The sequence below is a fragment of the Dendrobates tinctorius genome, unplaced genomic scaffold (genome assembly GCF_039654945.1).
Source record: "Dendrobates tinctorius isolate UK_male_01 unplaced genomic scaffold, ASM3965494v1 ptg000016l, whole genome shotgun sequence".
In the NCBI taxonomy this organism is placed as follows: domain Eukaryota; kingdom Metazoa; phylum Chordata; class Amphibia; order Anura; family Dendrobatidae; genus Dendrobates; species Dendrobates tinctorius.
This window is the reverse complement of record NW_027361684.1, coordinates 12621597-12641754: the sequence shown is the minus strand read 5'-3', so window position 1 is coordinate 12641754 and position 20158 is coordinate 12621597. Positions and strand designations below refer to the sequence as shown.

Here is a 20158-nt window from a genome sequence, read left to right as displayed (position 1 = left end):
AAGTTTTAATACTAGAGGTTAGGACCATCCCAGTTGGGTAGACCTTGGGGCTGGTGGGATGGCTTTTCTGCTTTTTTAAATTAAAAACAGTGCTTACTAATATTCAATGTTATTGATATTCACTATTGCTTTTTCATACTTATAGCAGGACATACGCTCATTTGATTTCTATCTTAGCTTTTGTCTGTTTAGTGGCCGGTGTGAACATGCTCCTACACATTGCATGTATAACAACTTATACTCCAGTTAATTTCTTTCTGTCTTACACTGTACATTATGCAGCTGCTCTCTGATGAAGGTCTAGGTATAGGACCGAAATATTAAAATTATTCTGAATCTTTTGGATTCTCTTTGAATGTCAAGTTTACATCTACTTACTATTACGGATTGGAACCCTACTCGGACGCTTTCTTACATTTTCAGAGTGCCGTCAATAATTTCTCATTAATAAATCTTACTATGAGTGCCTTACCCTTTCCTTCTAATGAAAATGCCTCAACAACATAAAAGATAAAGAGGGTCGCAAAGTGAGAAGCAGGACACCTACAGCTGGGGCTTACTTGAAGCTACAACCCAACCTTCTTCCCTACAATTTACTGTATATATTTTCCAAAGGCCACCGGAGGAATTACTATCCTATCAAAAGTTATCAATGTGACTCCCATTAAAAATGAAAAAAAAAAAAAAAAAAAAAAAGAAAAAATATATTGTATACAAAAACACATTCCGGTTCAGTTTCCACCAAACGAGAGACAAACTGCATAAAGAAATATTAACATGAGCCATGTTTTTATATTTTTTATTTCTGTTAAACTGCAAAGAGTTTGACACACGTATGGGTGGTTTCGGTGGAGCTGCGCCTGGATGGACAGTGCTATGGTGAGGTACACTGAACACTTTCACGGTGTGCATTAATTTGCTGAGGTTTTTGTGTAATAAAAAAAGACTTGCTTCTCCCTGAGAAGGATGACACAGTGCCCATAGGATCCCACCCTCGATAAAAGCAGATGTGCTGGATGTTACCTACCATTGTGGAGAGAGAGGGCTTGTTGTGCTATTTTAAGTGTCCACATTTGAATCACCCACTGTGGGTGCAGTACATTGTCTAGTACTTTTCTTCTCTTAGCATATCCTTATGTTTTTCCTCTTGTTAGAGGTCAATAGAGATTATCGCACTATATGACCTGATTGTACAGGGGCAAATCAAAATAGCTATAATCTCATATAACTATGTATGAGATGAGTCACTCACATTTAACTAGCGCTCAAAATTCCAGCACAGAGAGGAAAAGGTGACATGTTCAACATCCACACTTTTCCATTTAAATGGCTATGTAGACAAACGAATAAAGCAACAGCCGTCTCTCCCACCAATAAACAGAGAACGATTCAGAGATTAAAAAGAAACAAGTGTCTTTCTTCTGCCAGTCAGGTTATGTGTCTTATCCTCATTGCCTCATTAGTTTCCAACGTCAAAATTTCCTCTTTTGTACCACTGCATGTCCTTTACTCGGCGGATGGACTGAATCTGGGGCTGGTTGGCTCCCCAGTTGTTCCAGTGTTTGTATGGTCCATGTTCCATTAAGTATTGATAACCTCTGTAACCAGGGTACTGGTATCCAACCCATCTACACATGGAAAAAAAAATAAAATAAAACAGTCATTAGATCAGTTCTAAAATTAGTGTATAGAAATCTATGAAAGTAACTTCATAGATTAAAATGCACAATATAGTTTCCTGTTCATATAGTAATTTGCTCTAAATCACAGAGAAGGAACTACTACCATTACTCCTACCAGTACTACTTCCATTACTACCTATCATTACTCCTACCAGTACCACTTCCATTACTACCTATCATTACTTCTACCAGTACTACTTCCATTAATACCTATCATTACTCCTACCAGTACTACTTCCATTACTACCTATCATTACTCCTACCAGTACTACTTCCATTACTACCTATCATTACTCCTACCATTACTACTTCCATTACTACCTATCATTACTTCTACCAGTACTACTTCCATTACTACCTATCATTACTCCTACCAGTACCACTTCCATTACTACCTATCATTACTTCTACCAGTACTACTTCCATTAATACCTATCATTACTCCTACCAGTACTACTTCCATTAATACCTATCAATACTCCTACCAGTACCACTTCCATTACTACCTATCATTACTCCTACCAGTACTACTTCCATTAATACCTATCATTACTCCTACCAGTACCACTTCCATTACTACCTATCATTACTTCTACCAGTACTACTTCCATTAATACCTATCATTACTCCTACCAGTACTACTTCCATTACTACCTATCATTACTTCTACCAGTACTACTTCCATTAATACCTATCATTACTCCTACCAGTACTACTTCCATTAATACCTATCATTACTTCTACCAGTACTACTTCCATTAATACCTATCATTACTCCTACCAGTACTACTTCCATTAATACCTATCATTACTCCTACCAGTACCACTTCCATTACTACCTATCATTACTTCTACCAGTACTACTTCCATTACTACCTATCATTACTCCTACCAGTACTACTTCCATTACTACCTATCATTACTCCTACCAGTACTACTTCCATTAATACCTATCATTACTCCTACCAGTACCACATCCATTACTACCTATCATTACTCCTACCAGTACTACTTCCATTAATACCTATCATTACTCCTACCAGTACTACTCCATTACTACCTATCATTACTCCTACCAGTACTACTTCCATTAATACCTATCATTACTCCTACCAGTACCACTTCCATTACTACCTATCATTACTTCTACCAGTACTACTTCCATTAATACCTATCATTACTCCTACCAGTACCACTTCCATTACTACCTATCATTACTTCTACCAGTACTACTTCCATTAATACCTATCATTACTCCTACCAGTACTACTTCCATTAATACCTATCATTACTCCTACCAGTACCACTTCCATTACTACCTATCATTACTTCTACCAGTACTACTTCCATTAATACCTATCATTACTCCTACCAGTACTACTTCCATTACTACCTATCATTACTCCTACCAGTACTACTTCCATTACTACCTATCATTACTCCTACCATTACTACTTCCATTACTACCTATCATTACTTCTACCAGTACTACTTCCATTACTACCTATCATTACTCCTACCAGTACCACTTCCATTACTACCTATCATTACTTCTACCAGTACTACTTCCATTAATACCTATCATTACTCCTACCAGTACTACTTCCATTAATACCTATCAATACTCCTACCAGTACCACTTCCATTACTACCTATCATTACTCCTACCAGTACTACTTCCATTAATACCTATCATTACTCCTACCAGTACCACTTCCATTACTACCTATCATTACTTCTACCAGTACTACTTCCATTAATACCTATCATTACTCCTACCAGTACTACTTCCATTACTACCTATCATTACTTCTACCAGTACTACTTCCATTAATACCTATCATTACTCCTACCAGTACTACTTCCATTAATACCTATCATTACTTCTACCAGTACTACTTCCATTAATACCTATCATTACTCCTACCAGTACTACTTCCATTAATACCTATCATTACTCCTACCAGTACCACTTCCATTACTACCTATCATTACTTCTACCAGTACTACTTCCATTACTACCTATCATTACTCCTACCAGTACTACTTCCATTACTACCTATCATTACTCCTACCAGTACTACTTCCATTAATACCTATCATTACTCCTACCAGTACCACATCCATTACTACCTATCATTACTCCTACCAGTACTACTTCCATTAATACCTATCATTACTCCTACCAGTACTACTTCCATTACTACCTATCATTACTCCTACCAGTACTACTTCCATTACTACCTATCATTACTCCTACCATTACTACTTCCATTACTACCTATCTTTACTTCTACCAGTACTACTTCCATTACTACCTATCATTACTCCTACCAGTACCACTTCCATTACTACCTATCATTACTTCTACCAGTACTACTTCCATTAATACCTATCATTACTCCTACCAGTACTACTTCCATTAATACCTATCAATACTCCTACCAGTACCACTTCCATTACTACCTATCATTACTCCTACCAGTACTACTTCCATTAATACCTATCATTACTCCTACCAGTACCACTTCCATTACTACCTATCATTACTTCTACCAGTACTACTTCCATTAATACCTATCATTACTCCTACCAGTACTACTTCCATTACTACCTATCATTACTTCTACCAGTACTACTTCCATTAATACCTATCATTACTCCTACCAGTACTACTTCCATTAATACCTATCATTACTTCTACCAGTACTACTTCCATTAATACCTATCATTACTCCTACCAGTACTACTTCCATTAATACCTATCATTACTCCTACCAGTACCACTTCCATTACTACCTATCATTACTTCTACCAGTACTACTTCCATTACTACATATCATTACTCCTACCAGTACTACTTCCATTACTACCTATCATTACTCCTACCAGTACTACTTCCATTAATACCTATCATTACTCCTACCAGTACCACATCCATTACTACCTATCATTACTCCTACCAGTACTACTTCCATTAATACCTATCATTACTCCTACCAGTACTACTTCCATTACTACCTATCATTACTCCTACCAGTACTACTTCCATTAATACCTATCATTACTCCTACCAGTACCACTTCCATTACTACCTATCATTACTTCTACCAGTACTACTTCCATTAATACCTATCATTACTCCTACCAGTACCACTTCCATTACTACCTATCATTACTTCTACCAGTACTACTTCCATTAATACCTATCATTACTCCTACCAGTACTACTTCCATTAATACCTATCATTACTCCTACCAGTACCACTTCCATTACTACCTATCATTACTTCTACCAGTACTACTTCCATTAATACCTATCATTACTCCTACCAGTACTACTTCCATTACTACCTATCATTACTCCTACCAGTACTACTTCCATTACTACCTATCATTACTCCTACCATTACTACTTCCATTACTACCTATCATTACTTCTACCAGTACTACTTCCATTACTACCTATCATTACTCCTACCAGTACCACTTCCATTACTACCTATCATTACTTCTACCAGTACTACTTCCATTAATACCTATCATTACTCCTACCAGTACTACTTCCATTAATACCTATCAATACTCCTACCAGTACCACTTCCATTACTACCTATCATTACTCCTACCAGTACTACTTCCATTAATACCTATCATTACTCCTACCAGTACCACTTCCATTACTACCTATCATTACTTCTACCAGTACTACTTCCATTAATACCTATCATTACTCCTACCAGTACTACTTCCATTACTACCTATCATTACTTCTACCAGTACTACTTCCATTAATACCTATCATTACTCCTACCAGTACTACTTCCATTAATACCTATCATTACTTCTACCAGTACTACTTCCATTAATACCTATCATTACTCCTACCAGTACTACTTCCATTAATACCTATCATTACTCCTACCAGTACCACTTCCATTACTACCTATCATTACTTCTACCAGTACTACTTCCATTACTACCTATCATTACTCCTACCAGTACTACTTCCATTACTACCTATCATTACTCCTACCAGTACTACTTCCATTAATACCTATCATTACTCCTACCAGTACCACATCCATTACTACCTATCATTACTCCTACCAGTACTACTTCCATTAATACCTATCATTACTCCTACCAGTACTACTTCCATTACTACCTATCATTACTCCTACCAGTACTACTTCCATTAATACCTATCATTACTCCTACCAGTACTACTTCCATTACTATCTATCATTACTCCTACCAGTACTACTTCCATTAATACCTATCATTACTCCTACCAGTGATACTTCCATTACTACTTATCATTACTCCTACCAGTGCTACTTCCATTACTACCTATCATTACTCCTACCAGTACTACTTTCATTGCTACCTACCATTACTCCTACCAGTACTACTTCCATTACTACCTACCATTACTCCTACCAGTTCTACTTCCATTACTACCTATCATTACTCCTACCAGTACTACTTCCATTAATACCTATCATTACTCCTGCCAGTACGACTTCCATTACTACCTATCATTACTCCTACCAGTACTACTTCCATTACTACCTATCATTAATCCTACCAGTACTACTTCCATTAATATTTACCATTACTCCTACCAGTACTACTTCCATTACTACCTATCATTACTCCTACTAGTACTACTTCCATTAATACCTATCATTACTCCTACCAGTACTACTTCCATTACTACCTATCATTACTCCTACCAGTACTACTTCCATTACTAACTATCATTACTCCTACCAGTACTACTTCCATTAATACCTATCATTACTCCTACCAGTACTACTTCCATTACTACCTATCATTACTCCTACCAGTGCTACTTCCATTACTACCTATCATTACTCTGACCAGTACTACTTTCATTGCTACCTACCATTACTCCTACCATTACTACTTCCATTACTACCTACCATTACTCCTACCAGTACTACTTCTCTTGCTACCTACCAATACTCCTACCTGTACTACTTCCATTGCGACCTACAAGTGCTACTTCCATTACTACCTACCATTACTCCTCCCCAGTATTACTTCTATTACTACCTACCATTACTCCTACCAGTACTACTTTTCTTGCTACCTACCAGTATTACTTCCATTACTACCTACCTTTACTCCTACCAGTACTACTTCCATTGCAACCTACAAGTACTAATTCCATTACTACCTATCATTACTCCAACCAGAACTAATTCCACTACTACCTATCATTACTCCTACCAGTACTACTTCCATTACTACCTATCATTACTCTGCCATTATGACCAAGGCTTAAAGTGAACCTGACATTTGATACATGCTGCACATTCCATGGGCAGCATGTATCAGGCACTGGCTGTATGATGTCAGCCAGGTATGTTTGATTCTGAAACAATGCAGCATTTCAGAGAAAAAAGTACTTTAAAAGCAGCTAAGGATCGAGCCGCACAGGAGACTAGTCAGGCAGGTGGTTCCCCGGCAGCCTCTCATCACCCGCTGCCCTGGAGTGACAGTTCTCTGCCTATATAAGCAGATACCTGTCAAATACAGGGCAGTGATGCAGCATTTCAGAGTTAAATGCCAAAATGCCAATAATGGAAAATTATGGATTAATCCTGCTCTACCTGGACAAAGGAGTCGTTGAAGCCAGAGACTAATGTAGATTGGTGCGGTTTATTTGTCCACATGTTTCGAAGTTTCACATGTCTTCTTCAGGACATACCAGTGACAAGTGGGTAACATGGGCACTGGGCAGGTTTAAATAAACAATACAATTCAAATCTGAGTGTGTATGTACAGGCAGCACAGAATTGACCCATTCTTCTCCATTATTGGCATCCCTGTGGGTCTGCAGCAGCCTTAGGTTTTTCTACAAACAAAAGTATATTTTAATATATAGATCATGGAATAATAAAAGGTTTCACAATTGGATGTGTTTTCATAAAATGTTCCTGTGCTGAGATAATCTATAAATGTGCCCCTGCTGTGTACTGTGTAATGGCTATGTCTGACAGTACAGGGACATGGTCTGATCATACCACAGCTCCTGGGCAGGGGAGGAAGCATAAAAGTAAACAGACAAGACAGCAGGGGATCACAGCTGATTCTTTGTGTGAGGAAAAACATTTCCCTGCCTGTTTTTAAACAATATTTTACCTCAAAGAAAGCTGTGATCCCATGATGTAATGTCTGTATACTCTTTTTCTCCTCCCCTGCCCAGGAGATGTCCATGTTCCTGTACGGTCAGACACGGCCATTACACAGTACACAGCAGGGGCACATTTATAAGATTATCTCAGCACAGGAAAATTTTATTTAAACACATCCAATTGTAGAAATTATTATTTTTCCAAGATCTATTGATTAAAATGAACTTTTGATCATGGGTTAAGTGCATTATGAGGTTGTGTGTCACAACCCAGTCCAGGTGAGAAACTCTCCCTATCTCTTGTCACCTCCAGGTTCTCTTTAAATGGCTTTTGTCTACTGATATGTATATGTACACAGAGACCTGTCAATCCAGGACAGCAAGCAGGGAGAAGCTGCCAGGGACCTGCCTGTCTGACTTGCTTCTAGCATGGCTCGGTCAACGGCGGCTTTTAAAATATGCTTTTCTCTGCAATGCTGCAGTGTTTCAGAGTCCAGCATACCTTTCTCAGATCATACAGATGGTGCCTGATACACGTTTCTTCTGCATTGATGAGCAGCATGTATCAGCTGTCAGGTTTGCTTTACATGGAAACTAGTGGTAAGTATTGGGTAAATAGGTTAAATTCTGATCTTTTTTACATTGCTTTGTCCAGCGCCGGGTACTTACGTTCCTCCAACGACCTGTACACTAGCGACTCTGTCCTGGAATCCGTATGACCACAAGCTGGGGATATCTTCATCACAGACCTCCATCTTCCTTCCCTCAAAATTGACACATTCAAAGAGAGAGATCTTATAATCCTGAGTGTCCTTTAATGTAAAAGATCGTTCATGATAAATAAGTTATAACAATAAATAATTTATATGGTTAAGACTTTTTGCTTTGCTATTTTAAATATTTGCCTTGTATTACATTAGAATTGGTACAAATGGATGAATGATTATTACATTTTTATTTCGACAAATTTAAAAACCCTAACAGAATAACCTCTGATCTGAAACATACAGAGAATGGTAATGGTAGTCATTTACTCTTACTGGAAAAGCATGACTTAAAGGGACTCTATCGGCAGGTTTTTGCTACCCCATCTAAAAGCAGCATGATGTAGGGTCTGAAACCCTGAATCTAGTGAGGCATCATTTACTTGGTTACTTGTTGTAATTGTGATAAAATACCTGTTTTATCTGTTGTAGATCTAGCAGTTCTGTGAATGCTGAGCTCTGTATAACCACGCCCACACCACTGATTGGCAGAAAGCTGCCAATCAGTGGTGGAGGCGGGGTTATACAGAGCTTATGAATATAGAGGACTACATGGCAACAGATTTACTAGTCCTGTAGTGATCATTTTCTGTTGCTAAAACACTGATTTTATCAAAGCTACAGCAAGCAGCCCAGTAAAGTGACACATCAGTGGAATCAAGGTCTCTTCTCTACATCATGCGTCTCTCAGATTAGGTGGCAAAAAAAGAGTAGCTAACCTTTTTTACTATTATTCAGTTATTCTCCAGGCACTGCAAAGTTATGAATATTTTGTAATGGACTCCATAGCCATATTTCCAAACCCCATGCAGTGGTACTTTTTCAATGACTAGTTCATGCTGCTCAGCATTATCATTATACATGCACTATATTTCGACAATTTGTGTGAAGGATTGTCTGATTTTGTTGTTTGTTTGTTTTTTCTAACTTTAAAGCAATTTGATGTAATTACTGTTATTGGGCTTACCGTGGTAATTAGGAGTCTAAAGTAGACAATCAAAATTCTGCCCCCTTCTAAAGCTGATTCACCTATTCTAACCCAGCTATTCTGGAAACGAGGAACTAGTGCTTAAGTGCTTATTAACAACTCCTTATAGGTGAGATGTGCCATGCGAATATTTGGATCTACCTTTGCATAGTAGTACTATTTAATGTCAATGGAAAGGGGAATAACTACATGCCTATCGTGGCCATGAGGAGAATAGTTCGGGCACTATGGTTCATTGACCCTTGAATCTAAAACATACAATTTGCACACTTACCAACAATTCAAGAAAATGAATGTAGGATTTTTGTTTTGTTTGAAGGCATTAGAGATAATTTTATATGAATCTAACTAATACATCAATTACAAGTATTTACTATATGATTTTTTATATTGGTTAAACAGTTTCAATTTATTAATTTTACTTTATTAGTGGATTTGTCTTCATTCTTCTAAAATTATTTGCTTTTAAGTGGTTTCCATATGCCCTCTATTCCTCAGTTTATTTTCTTGCCTTCAGCTGAATTGATATCAGAATGCACTCATTTGGAGTACAGATGATGGCAGTGAAAGTGTCAATAACTCTGAAGACAAGCTGCTGCAGGAGATTGTCCTGATAAGCACAACACAAGTGGAAGAGGCAGTTACTGACTCACTGCCATCGTCTGTACTCCAAATTAGCACCGATGATGATCCATGCTAGGAAAAATTATTTTTTTTTTAAAAATAGGCTCAGTTAGTCTTTAAATCATTGTGAAAGAATATAAGAAATCATCTGATAAATACTGTTAAAATGATTTATTAATTTGATTTTTTTGAAAGTGTTCCTAATGTCTTTAAACAAAAAAAAACAATCTTATTTTCATTTTCTTGGATTGTTGGTCCAAGGGATTTGCAAAGTTTCATAACTTTCCACAATGGACAAAATTATATAAAAAAATTGTTGCTCTTTAAATTTTAGTTTACATCTTACCATACGGACTGGTCTCAAGGACATGATCCTATCAGCCCGGAAGCAGTTAGACCATGAGTCCCAACGTGGATATTCCCCTTTTTCCAGAATGAACATCTGTCCGGCAAAATCTTTCTGTTCAAAAGCGACCCAGCTGTGAATAGGAAACACACCGTGGCATGCCATTGAAAAAGCAATATTTTGACAATTAATTTATACTAGCTGAAGAGCCCGGTGCTGCCCGGGCATAGTAACTAACTGTGGTTGGTTATAGCAAATTATAATTATCCTCCATCCCATAGTCCCGTGCCCATATACCCATCATACATATCCTCCATCCCATAGTTGAGTGCCCATATACCCATCACACATCCTCCATCCCATAGTCCCATGCCCATATACCCATCACGCATCCTCAATCCCATAGTCCCGTGCCCATATACCCATCATACATATCCACGATCCCATAGGCCCGTGCCCATATAACCATCATACATATCCTTCATCCCATAGTCGAGTGCCCATATACCCATCACACATTCTCCATCCCATAGTCCCATGCCCATATACCCATCACACATCCTCCATCCCATAGTCCCATGCCCATATACCCATCATACATATTCGCCATCCCATAGTCGAGTGCCCATATACCCATCACACATCCTTCATCTCATAGTCCCATGCCCATATACAGATCATACATATCCACCATCCCATAGCCCCGTGCCCATATACCCATCATACATATCCTCCATCCCATAGTCCAGTGCCCATATACCCATCACACATCCTCCATCCCATAGTCCCGTGCCCATATACCTGTCATACTTATCCACCATCCCATAGTCCAGTGCCCATATACCCATCACACATCCTCCATCCCATAGTCAACCATTATGACATCATAATGAGCGGTGGGGCTTGCAACCTATGATGACATCAGCGTCGCCATGGCAACCATTATGAAATCATAATGAGGGGCGATGCTTGATACACACACACTTTTTCCCCATTATGTAGATAGGGGCAAAATTGTTTGGTGAATTGGAACGCGCGGGGTTAAAATTTCGCCTCACAACATAGTCTAGGACGCTCTCGGGGTCCAGACGTGTGACTGTGCCAAATTTTGTGGCTGTAGCTGCGACTCCAATCCCGGACATACATACATACATACACACACTTGAGCTTTATATATTAGATGATGTAAAAAAAAAAATATATATATATATTCCAGAATGTGGGCAACAGGGTGGCTCAGTGGTTAGCACTGCTACCTTGCAGCGCTGGCGTCCTGCGTTCAAATCCCACCAAGGAAAACATCTGCAAGAAGTTGTATGCTCTTCCCATGATTGTGTGGGTTTCCTCCAGGTTCTCCAGTTTCCTCCCACACTCTCTAAAGACATACTGATTGGGAATTTAGATAATGAGCCCCAATGGGGACAGCGATGATGGTGTCTGTAAAGTGCAGCGCTTTATATACTGTATGTATGATGGCACTATATAAATAAGCATGATAAATAATAACTTAGGATATTCACGTTAAAACATAAATGACACTTCAACAATAGTATGGCAGCTAATAATCTCGCATTATCTTCCAATGTAAGTCACTTTGCAATGACTAAATGTGCTTGAAACTTACGGTCCAGATTCAATTCGAATGGACTTTACATGGTCGAAGCCTCGGTCACACAAGTTTCTGCACTCATTGCTAAATTCCACCTTGCGGCCTTGGAAATTTTCATATTCATAGCAAATGAGCTGTATGTAGCAGAAGGAAAACAAAGCACATAAGGATATTTTGTGATAAGTTTACTGACCTCTATACTTCCTATTTTAATCATATATCTTTGTTGCTTTTTAATTTTGATTTTAATTTAATATTTAAAGTGTTCTTTAGAACATTTTAATTACTGTCAAACAGTTTCATGGACTTACACTCACTGATATATTTTCTATAGCAATGGAGTTATACAGTACGTACCTTTCCTATCTATTCATTATTAAAGATGGTCAGAGCCCTGGATGTTAGGGTTCGGCCGAACAGTTAAAAAAAGTTTGAGTACCAAACAGTACCCAAACCCAGACCCCATTCACTTGAATGGGGGGGACCCAAACATCCAGTGTTGGCAACGCTGTCATGTGCATGACAGCGCAGCAAGCAATGCTTCTGATTGGCGGTAAAATCAGCTGCTGTTCCCACGCTATCAAAACACACTTTTACTTTTTTATTTAAAAATAACAAACACAGTTATATTCACCTAGTGTCCATTCCACTGAAGCCATTGTCTCCTGTAAAAAAAATTAAAATAAATAACAACCATATCCTTCACCTGTCTGTTGTTCTGTCCCACGCTGTATTCCATGCCTGGGGATAAACAGTTTTCAACCTGGAACACCTGGTCCACTCCCGACTGATCCGCTATCTCTCTGATAACTCTCTTCTCGACCCTCTCCAATCCGGTTTCCACTCTTTACAATCTACTGAAACTGCCCTCACTAAAGTCTCTAAAGATCTATTAACAGCTAAAACTAATGGTCACTACTCCATGCTAATTCTCTTGGATCTCTCCGCAGCATTCGACACTGTGGATCATCAGCTCCTCCTCACAATGCTCCGCTCCATTGGCAACAAGGACACCGTTCTCTCCTGGTTTTCCTCCTATCTCTCTGACAGCTCCTTTACTGTATCTTTTGCTGGTTCCTCCTCCTCTCATCTTCCCCTTACTGTTGGGGTTCCTCAAGGATCAGTCCTAGGCCCCCTCCTCATCTCTTTGTATACTGCCCCTATTGGCCAAACAATCAGTAGATTTGGTTTCCAGTACCATCTCTATGCTGATGACACCCAATTATACGCTTCTTCTCCTGATATCACGCCTGCCTTTTTAGAAAACACCAGCGATTGTCTAAACGCTGTGTCTAACATCATGTCCTCACTATATCTGAAACTGAACCTGTCAAAGACTGAACTCCTTGTGTTTCCTCCCTCTACTAATGTACCTATACCTGTCATTGCCATTTCTGTGTGAGGTTACACTATTACTCCCCAGCAACATGCCCGCTGTCTTGGGGTCATACTTGACTCTGAACTTTCATTCGCCCCCCACATCCGATCACTGGCTCGCTCTTGTTATATGCAACTCAAAAACATTTCTAGAATTCGACCTTTTGTTACTTTTGATTCCGCAAAAACTCTTACTGTTTCTCTTATTCATTCTCGACTAGACTACTGTAACTCTCCTCTAATCGGTCTCCCTCTTACCAAACTCTCCCCCCTCCAATCTGTCTTGAATGCTGTAGCCAGGATCATATTCCTCGCCAATCGTTACACCAATGCCTCTACCTTGTGCCAGTCATTACACTGGCTACCCATCCACTCCAGAATCCAGTACAAATTTATTACCCTCACCCACAAAGCTCTCCATGGCTCAGCACCACCCTACATTTCCTCCCTTGTTTCAGTCTACCACCCTACTAGTGCCCTCCGTTCTGCTGATGACCTGAGGTTAGCATCCTCAATAATCAGAACCTCCCACTCCCGTCTCCAAGACTATACACGTGCTGCGCCAATTCTTTGGAATGCACTTCCCAGGTCAATGCGATTAGTCCCCAATCCCTACAATTTTAAGCGTGCCATGAAAACTCATTTATTCAGACTGGCCTACCACCTCAACACATTAACCTAATTATCCTAACTATCCCTGTGTGGCACAGTCAAAAGTTTTACCATAACCAGGTTCCCCGCATCATGTTCCCACATGCTTTATGCATCTATTAGCCCTTTGTGTCTGTACTGTTACACACTTAACATTATGGCTGGTCCGAACAATTAAGGCAATTGATACCACCCACCTTTCGCGTCTACCTTTTTTCCTCATAGATTGTAAGCTTGCAAGCAGGGCCCTCATTCCTCTTGGTATCTGTTATCTTCTATGTGATTATTGTTATGCCGTAATGTCTGTACAAGTACCCTCTGAAATGTAAAGTGCTGTGGAATATGTCGATGCTATCAAAATAAAATTTATCATTATTATTATATTTCAACCTGGACTGGGCCAGGATGCAACCTTCCAGGCTGAGAACCACTGAGGAATGAGCTGCTGTGAGCTCAGCCTCAGTGACTAGCGGTGACGTCATCAAGGTTACCCCAGGTCACTGAGGCTGCATTCCCAGCTGGGCCCCTGAACTGCAGTGGTCTTGGTGTGTGTTTATTTACAACTAGCTGACTAACTGTGGTTAGTTATAGCAAATTATAATTATCCTCCATCCCATAGTCCCGTGCCCATATACCCATCATACATATCCACGATCCCATAGTCGAGTGTCCATATACCCATCACACATCCTCCATCCCATAGTCCAATGCCCATATACCCATCATACATATTCGCCATCCCATAGTCGAGTGCCCATATACCCATCATACATATCCGCCATCCCATAGTCCCGTGCCCATATACCCGTCATACATATCCTCCATCCCATAGTCCAGTGCCCATATACCCATCACACATCCTCCATCTCATAGTCCCGTGTGTTATGAGTTCATTTTCCCCTTCACCATTGAGGTCTGATGAACTCCCTCTTCTGGTGAAGGAAGGTAGTGAGGCTGATTACCAAGCACCTGAGCTGGGAGAGGATGACTGGGCGACGGGGATCTCTGACTGGATATAAGGCAGCCGACGCCCTTCTGCCTCGCTGGTGATTTCTCTGTGGAATTCTAGGAGACCAGTCTGATTCCTGCTCCTCAAAAGCTAAGTTTTCTGCTTTGCCTTTTTGCATTTGTGTTTTGGTTTTAGTTTGCCTTGCTTTTCTGGATTCTGCCATTCCCTGCTGGGGTGAGCTGAATTCCTTTTTGTCGGTTTGCTCTGTCTTCAGAAAATACCTGAGTACTGACATAGTCTTTTTGAAGCCTAGCGTCTTCAGGGCCTTTTTCCCTGTCAGTCTGTTGGCTCTTATTTTGATAGGGTTTTTCGCGGATTGCAGACAGCAGCCTTCCTATCCTGTCCTATCTAGTTAGCTTGGGCCCCATCATTTGCTCAGTCTATCTTTCTATCTGTGTTAGTGTTTTTTCTTCTTGCTTCACCGTCATTACATGTTGGGGGCTGCCTATTGCTTTGGGGTCTGCTCTGGGGCAGTTTAGATTTCCCTTTCTGTCTTTAGGCTAGGCAGTTCTCCGGCTGTGATCGAGGGGTCTAGGGCATCGTAGGAACCCCCCACGGCTACTGCTAGTTGTTGTTGATAGGTTCAGGGGTCTGCAATCCGATAGCTGCCAACTTCTCTGGTTTTCTGGACTTAGCTAGCATTTCTGTTTTTGCCTCCTACGGTGACTCATTCATAACACCCGTGCCCATATACCCGTCATACATATCCTCCATCCCATAGTCCAGTGCCCATATACCCATCACACATCCTCCATCCCATAGTCAACCATTATGACATCATAGTGAGCGGCAGGACTTGCATCCTATGATGACATCAGCGTCGCCATGGCAACCATTATGACGGGGCTTGAAACACACACTTTTTCCCCATTATGTAGATAGGGGCAAAATTGTTTGGTGAATTGGAACATGCGGTGTTAAAATTTCGCCTCACAACATAGCCTAGGACGCTCTCGCGGTCCAGACGTGTGACTGTGCCAAATTTTGTGGCTGTAGCTGCGACGGTGCGGATGCCAATCCCGGACATACACACACACATACATACATACATACATACACACACTTGAGCTTCATATATTAGATATAACTATAGGATCAGTAATTGAGAGGTGTCCTATAGACGCCTCTCCATTACTAAGCCATGGACTTGATGTCACTGCACAATACAAAGGTGATATCAACTCCACAAATATGAACTCCACTTGCCACCACCACAGGGCAAGTGAGAAGAGCTGGGCAAAGCACCAGAATTGGTGCATCTAATAGATGTGCCTTTTCTGGGTGGCTGTGGGCTGCTATTTTTAGGTTGAGGTGGCAATATCCATGGTCCTTTACCAGCCTGAGAATACCAGCCCCCAGCTGTCTGCTTTAGCTTGGCTAGTTGTCAAAAAGGGGGGGACCGCACACCATTTAAAAAAGACAAAAACAGGTTGGTGACCCCTCAATTCTTGATAACCAGCCTTGCTAATACTGACAGCTGAGAGTTACAGCCTGCAGCTGTCAGTTTTGCCTGGCTGGTTATAAAAAATACAGGGGAATCCACACCATTTTTTTTATTATTATTTATTTAGAGCACAGGTGCCGGCTGATGAATACTCTCATCAGCCACCACCTGCTCACACTGTTATTAGAGTCAGCAGGCATAGGCTGATGAGAGCAGTAGTCCCATCAGCCGACACCAGTGACCGGGGGGTAAACTTTTTACCTCCGATCACAGCTGCGGGCTCACTTGGTTATTCAACAGCGTGGGAACTACTGTCTGACAGGTGGTAATGATTTTACTGCTGATCAGAGGTAATGTTTGCCACGCTGTCATGCACATGACAGAGCAAGAAAAACCTGGTGTTCCGGGTGCCAAACCCAAACAGTAAAACAGACTTCTTGGTGAACTTCGTGTTTGGGGTCTGTGCCCGAACAGTAGATGTTCGATATGGACCCCGAACTTTACTTTTTGGGTTTGCCTATCTCTACTCATAATTTATCAATATAGTATAAATCATATTTAAATTGTACTTGTCTCGTGTAACTTTTAAGACAAAGCTGTCCAATGTATATATGGTATACATGAGGACTAACACTATCATTAGATCATTTGTAACCTGCATTTTTACTGGTTTTCCCCTCTTTGGGCTCCATCTCTAATTTTCAGGCATCTTGTAGCTGGTGGGTGATGACTAGCTGCTATAATGTCTCCCAAAAATGGCACACAGACATGAATGGTCCCTTCTTTCATGTTTCTATGCAGCACATATTCAGAAGCAGCAGCAGCAGCATGGAACACATTAAACTGAAGTTCTGGGTAATATAGCTGTGAATCCAGCTCTAGGCTAAATAACACACTTACTAGAAAGCAACAGCATGATCAATTTCTCTACTTTCTCTGCTTATCTCACTCTGCTCTTCATTCCTTCCCCTTACTCCTCTCTATAGACTTCAATAAACAGCTATAATCAGTTCCTTTTTTGAAAAGGCAGTGTGTCTTCTCTTGAAGAAAAGGTAAGGAGCAGGAGGGGAGGGGGAAGAGGCTTATAAGGGGAGAAAGTAGAATATTTCTCATAAGATGTATGCCAAAATTTCATAGATTTTCTGGTGGTATTGATTTGTTCACAATTTGCTAAAACATAAGTGACCGCTTTTATAACGTGCTTAATTTCTCCAAAAGGATATTTTATCTGCAGAAGTGTAAAATTATATATTCCAATTTTATTAGGTCCTTAAGGACCACTACACCTTTTAACTGACAGAGAAATAAGATAATAGCACCCCCAATGAGTGAAAATGAACCACTTTTTAGCTGTGAAGCCCCTGAAGGGTTAACAAACTACCTGAAAGCAGTTTCCAATACTTTTAAGGATTGTTTTTTTAAATGGTATCAATTTTGGTGTTGTCCAATATACAGAAACCTCAAAACCACTTAATAGGTCTTTAGAACTCAGTTTTGCAAATTTTCTTGAAATGATGAAGAATTGCTGTTAAAAACTTTTTTAAACCTTCTAACATCCTAGCAAAACAAAAGTACATTTGAAAAATGATGCCGGCATTGAGTAGACATATGGTAAATGTTATTTGCTAATTGTTTTGTTTGGAATGACTATCTGGTGTAGGCCACGTTCACACGTTCAGTATTTGGTCAGTATTTTACGTCAGTATTTGTAAGTCAAAATCAGGAGTGGAGCAATCAAAGGAAAAGTATAATAGAGCAAAATCATTAACCCACTCCTGGCTTTGGTTTATAAACACTGATGTAAAATACTGATCAAATACTGAACGTGTGAATGTAGCCTTAAGGGTGCAAGCAATCCTAGTTTGAAAATTTCAAAATTTTTCGAAATTGTTGTCAAATTTCCATGATTTCTACAAATAAATGTAAAATATATTAACCTAAATTTATCATCTACATAAAGTACATTGTGTCGTGAAAAAAACCAAGAATGGAATATACAGAAACATTCCAGAGTTATTACTGCATTAAAGTGACACTGGTCAGATTTGAAAAACGTGGGGTTTTTTTGCCTAAGGGGTTAGGATATATTTTTTGTACATACCCTGTAGTTCTGCAGTCCCAAGGCAGAATGGCTACCAATGCCTCCTTGAGCTCCGGTGTGAGACATCTTGAGAATCTTTAAGAAATCAGCAATAATTTCATTTTCACACTTTGCTGTATCCAATAAATAATAACATCCTCTATCATATTCCAGATCCTTGTTCAATACCAGATGAGAATGTATCATAAATGGCAATTTAATATATGAAAAGGTTCTGTATATAGGTTACATGAAGGACAGGCTGATGTGGTAAGTAACCCTGAAATGTTCAGTACAAGCAATGCCAGGCTTTGGTGAATTATGGATTTCCAGCTGTAGCTGAAATTGTGTCAAGATAATATATGTTGTTCCCTATTTAGACTGTAAGACCTGTTGGGGACAGGGATTGATCTAAATCTCTGCACGGTGAAATATGTTGGGGCAATAAACGCACCATGAAATATACAGAATGTAGACTGTGAATAGGACACAGGATTAAGAGTTCTGGAAAAAGTGAATTTGAATTTACTCAGCAATTCTGACATATTGGTTTTTTTTTTAATGTTCCCACTGCTAAAGACACATTATATTTGCATTCTCATAGGTTCATCACCATTAATACTCCCACCAATATCTATCACTGTTATTTTGATGTACTAATTAATAGTGATGAGCGAGTATACTCGTTGCTCGTGTCCTCCGAGTATGTTGGCGTGCTCGGAGACTTAGTTTTCGTCGTCTCAGCTGCATGATTTGCGGCTGCTAGACAGCCTGAATACATGTGAGGAATGCCTGTTTGTTAGGGAATTTCCACATGTATTCAGCCTGTCTACAAGTCGCAATACATGCAGCTGAGACGACGAAAACTAAATCTCCGAGCACGCCAAAATACTCGGAGACCACCCGAGTATGCTCGGGAAAAACGAGCAACGAATATACTCGCCCATCACTACTAATTAACCTTAAATACATAAAGTGAGGCAACAACTACAGCAGAATGCAGAAGATCTTAACAAATGTCATCCACACTGTACAGAAAATGTCCAAACAGAAACTGACCTGTTGTTGTACTAGTTTTTTTTGTAATCCCTGGCATGTCAATTTAGATTTTGGATTGGTTACGCATTTTTTTTTCCATTGAACGAGAATTCAAAATCCACAACAAAACTCGACTGTTGCAGATGCTACTCTGGATTCTGTATTGTGTGCTTTGGATATTATGTGTATTCAGCAAAATTTACATTTACGGATTTCAAAAATATTACGAATATTTTTTATCCTTTTTTGCATAATCTGTTGGAAAATCTACGTCAGCAGCAAATACACACTGAAGCATAACTGGTATTGATTTCCCTGAAGATATGCTGTGGACATTTTCTGCAACAAATCCGTTCAGTGCAAACCGATTCCTATAGCAT

The 20158-nt window shown here is 39.7% G+C and overlaps 1 protein-coding gene across 1 annotated transcript; it reads right to left on the bottom strand.

Annotated features, from left to right (window-relative positions):
• Positions 1 to 860: 860 nt before the first annotated feature.
• Positions 861 to 18827, bottom strand: LOC141078602 (beta-crystallin B1-like). The gene is made up of 5 exons (XM_073565206.1): positions 18762 to 18827; positions 12195 to 12313; positions 10571 to 10703; positions 8518 to 8660; positions 861 to 1628 (listed from the first exon to the last, which is right to left on the bottom strand). Exons 1-5 carry the CDS (start codon positions 18825 to 18827, stop codon positions 1460 to 1462), a joined length of 630 nt encoding a protein of 209 aa, XP_073421307.1. The 3' UTR covers positions 861 to 1459.
• Positions 18828 to 20158: the final 1331 nt, after the last annotated feature.

Excerpts from the sequence above, each read along its gene's own strand:
- LOC141078602 (XM_073565206.1), bottom strand. The coding sequence starts at position 18,827 with ATGTCTCACACCGGAGCTCAAGGAGGCATTGGTAGCCATTCTGCCTTG. Across the intron at positions 12,314-18,761 it reads TGGGACTGCAGAACTACAGG|CTCATTTGCTATGAATATGA; the intron begins GTATGTACAAAA and ends TGCTACATACAG. Across the intron at positions 10,704-12,194 it reads ATTCGAATTGAATCTGGACC|CTGGGTCGCTTTTGAACAGA; the intron begins GTAAGTTTCAAG and ends TCCTATTCACAG.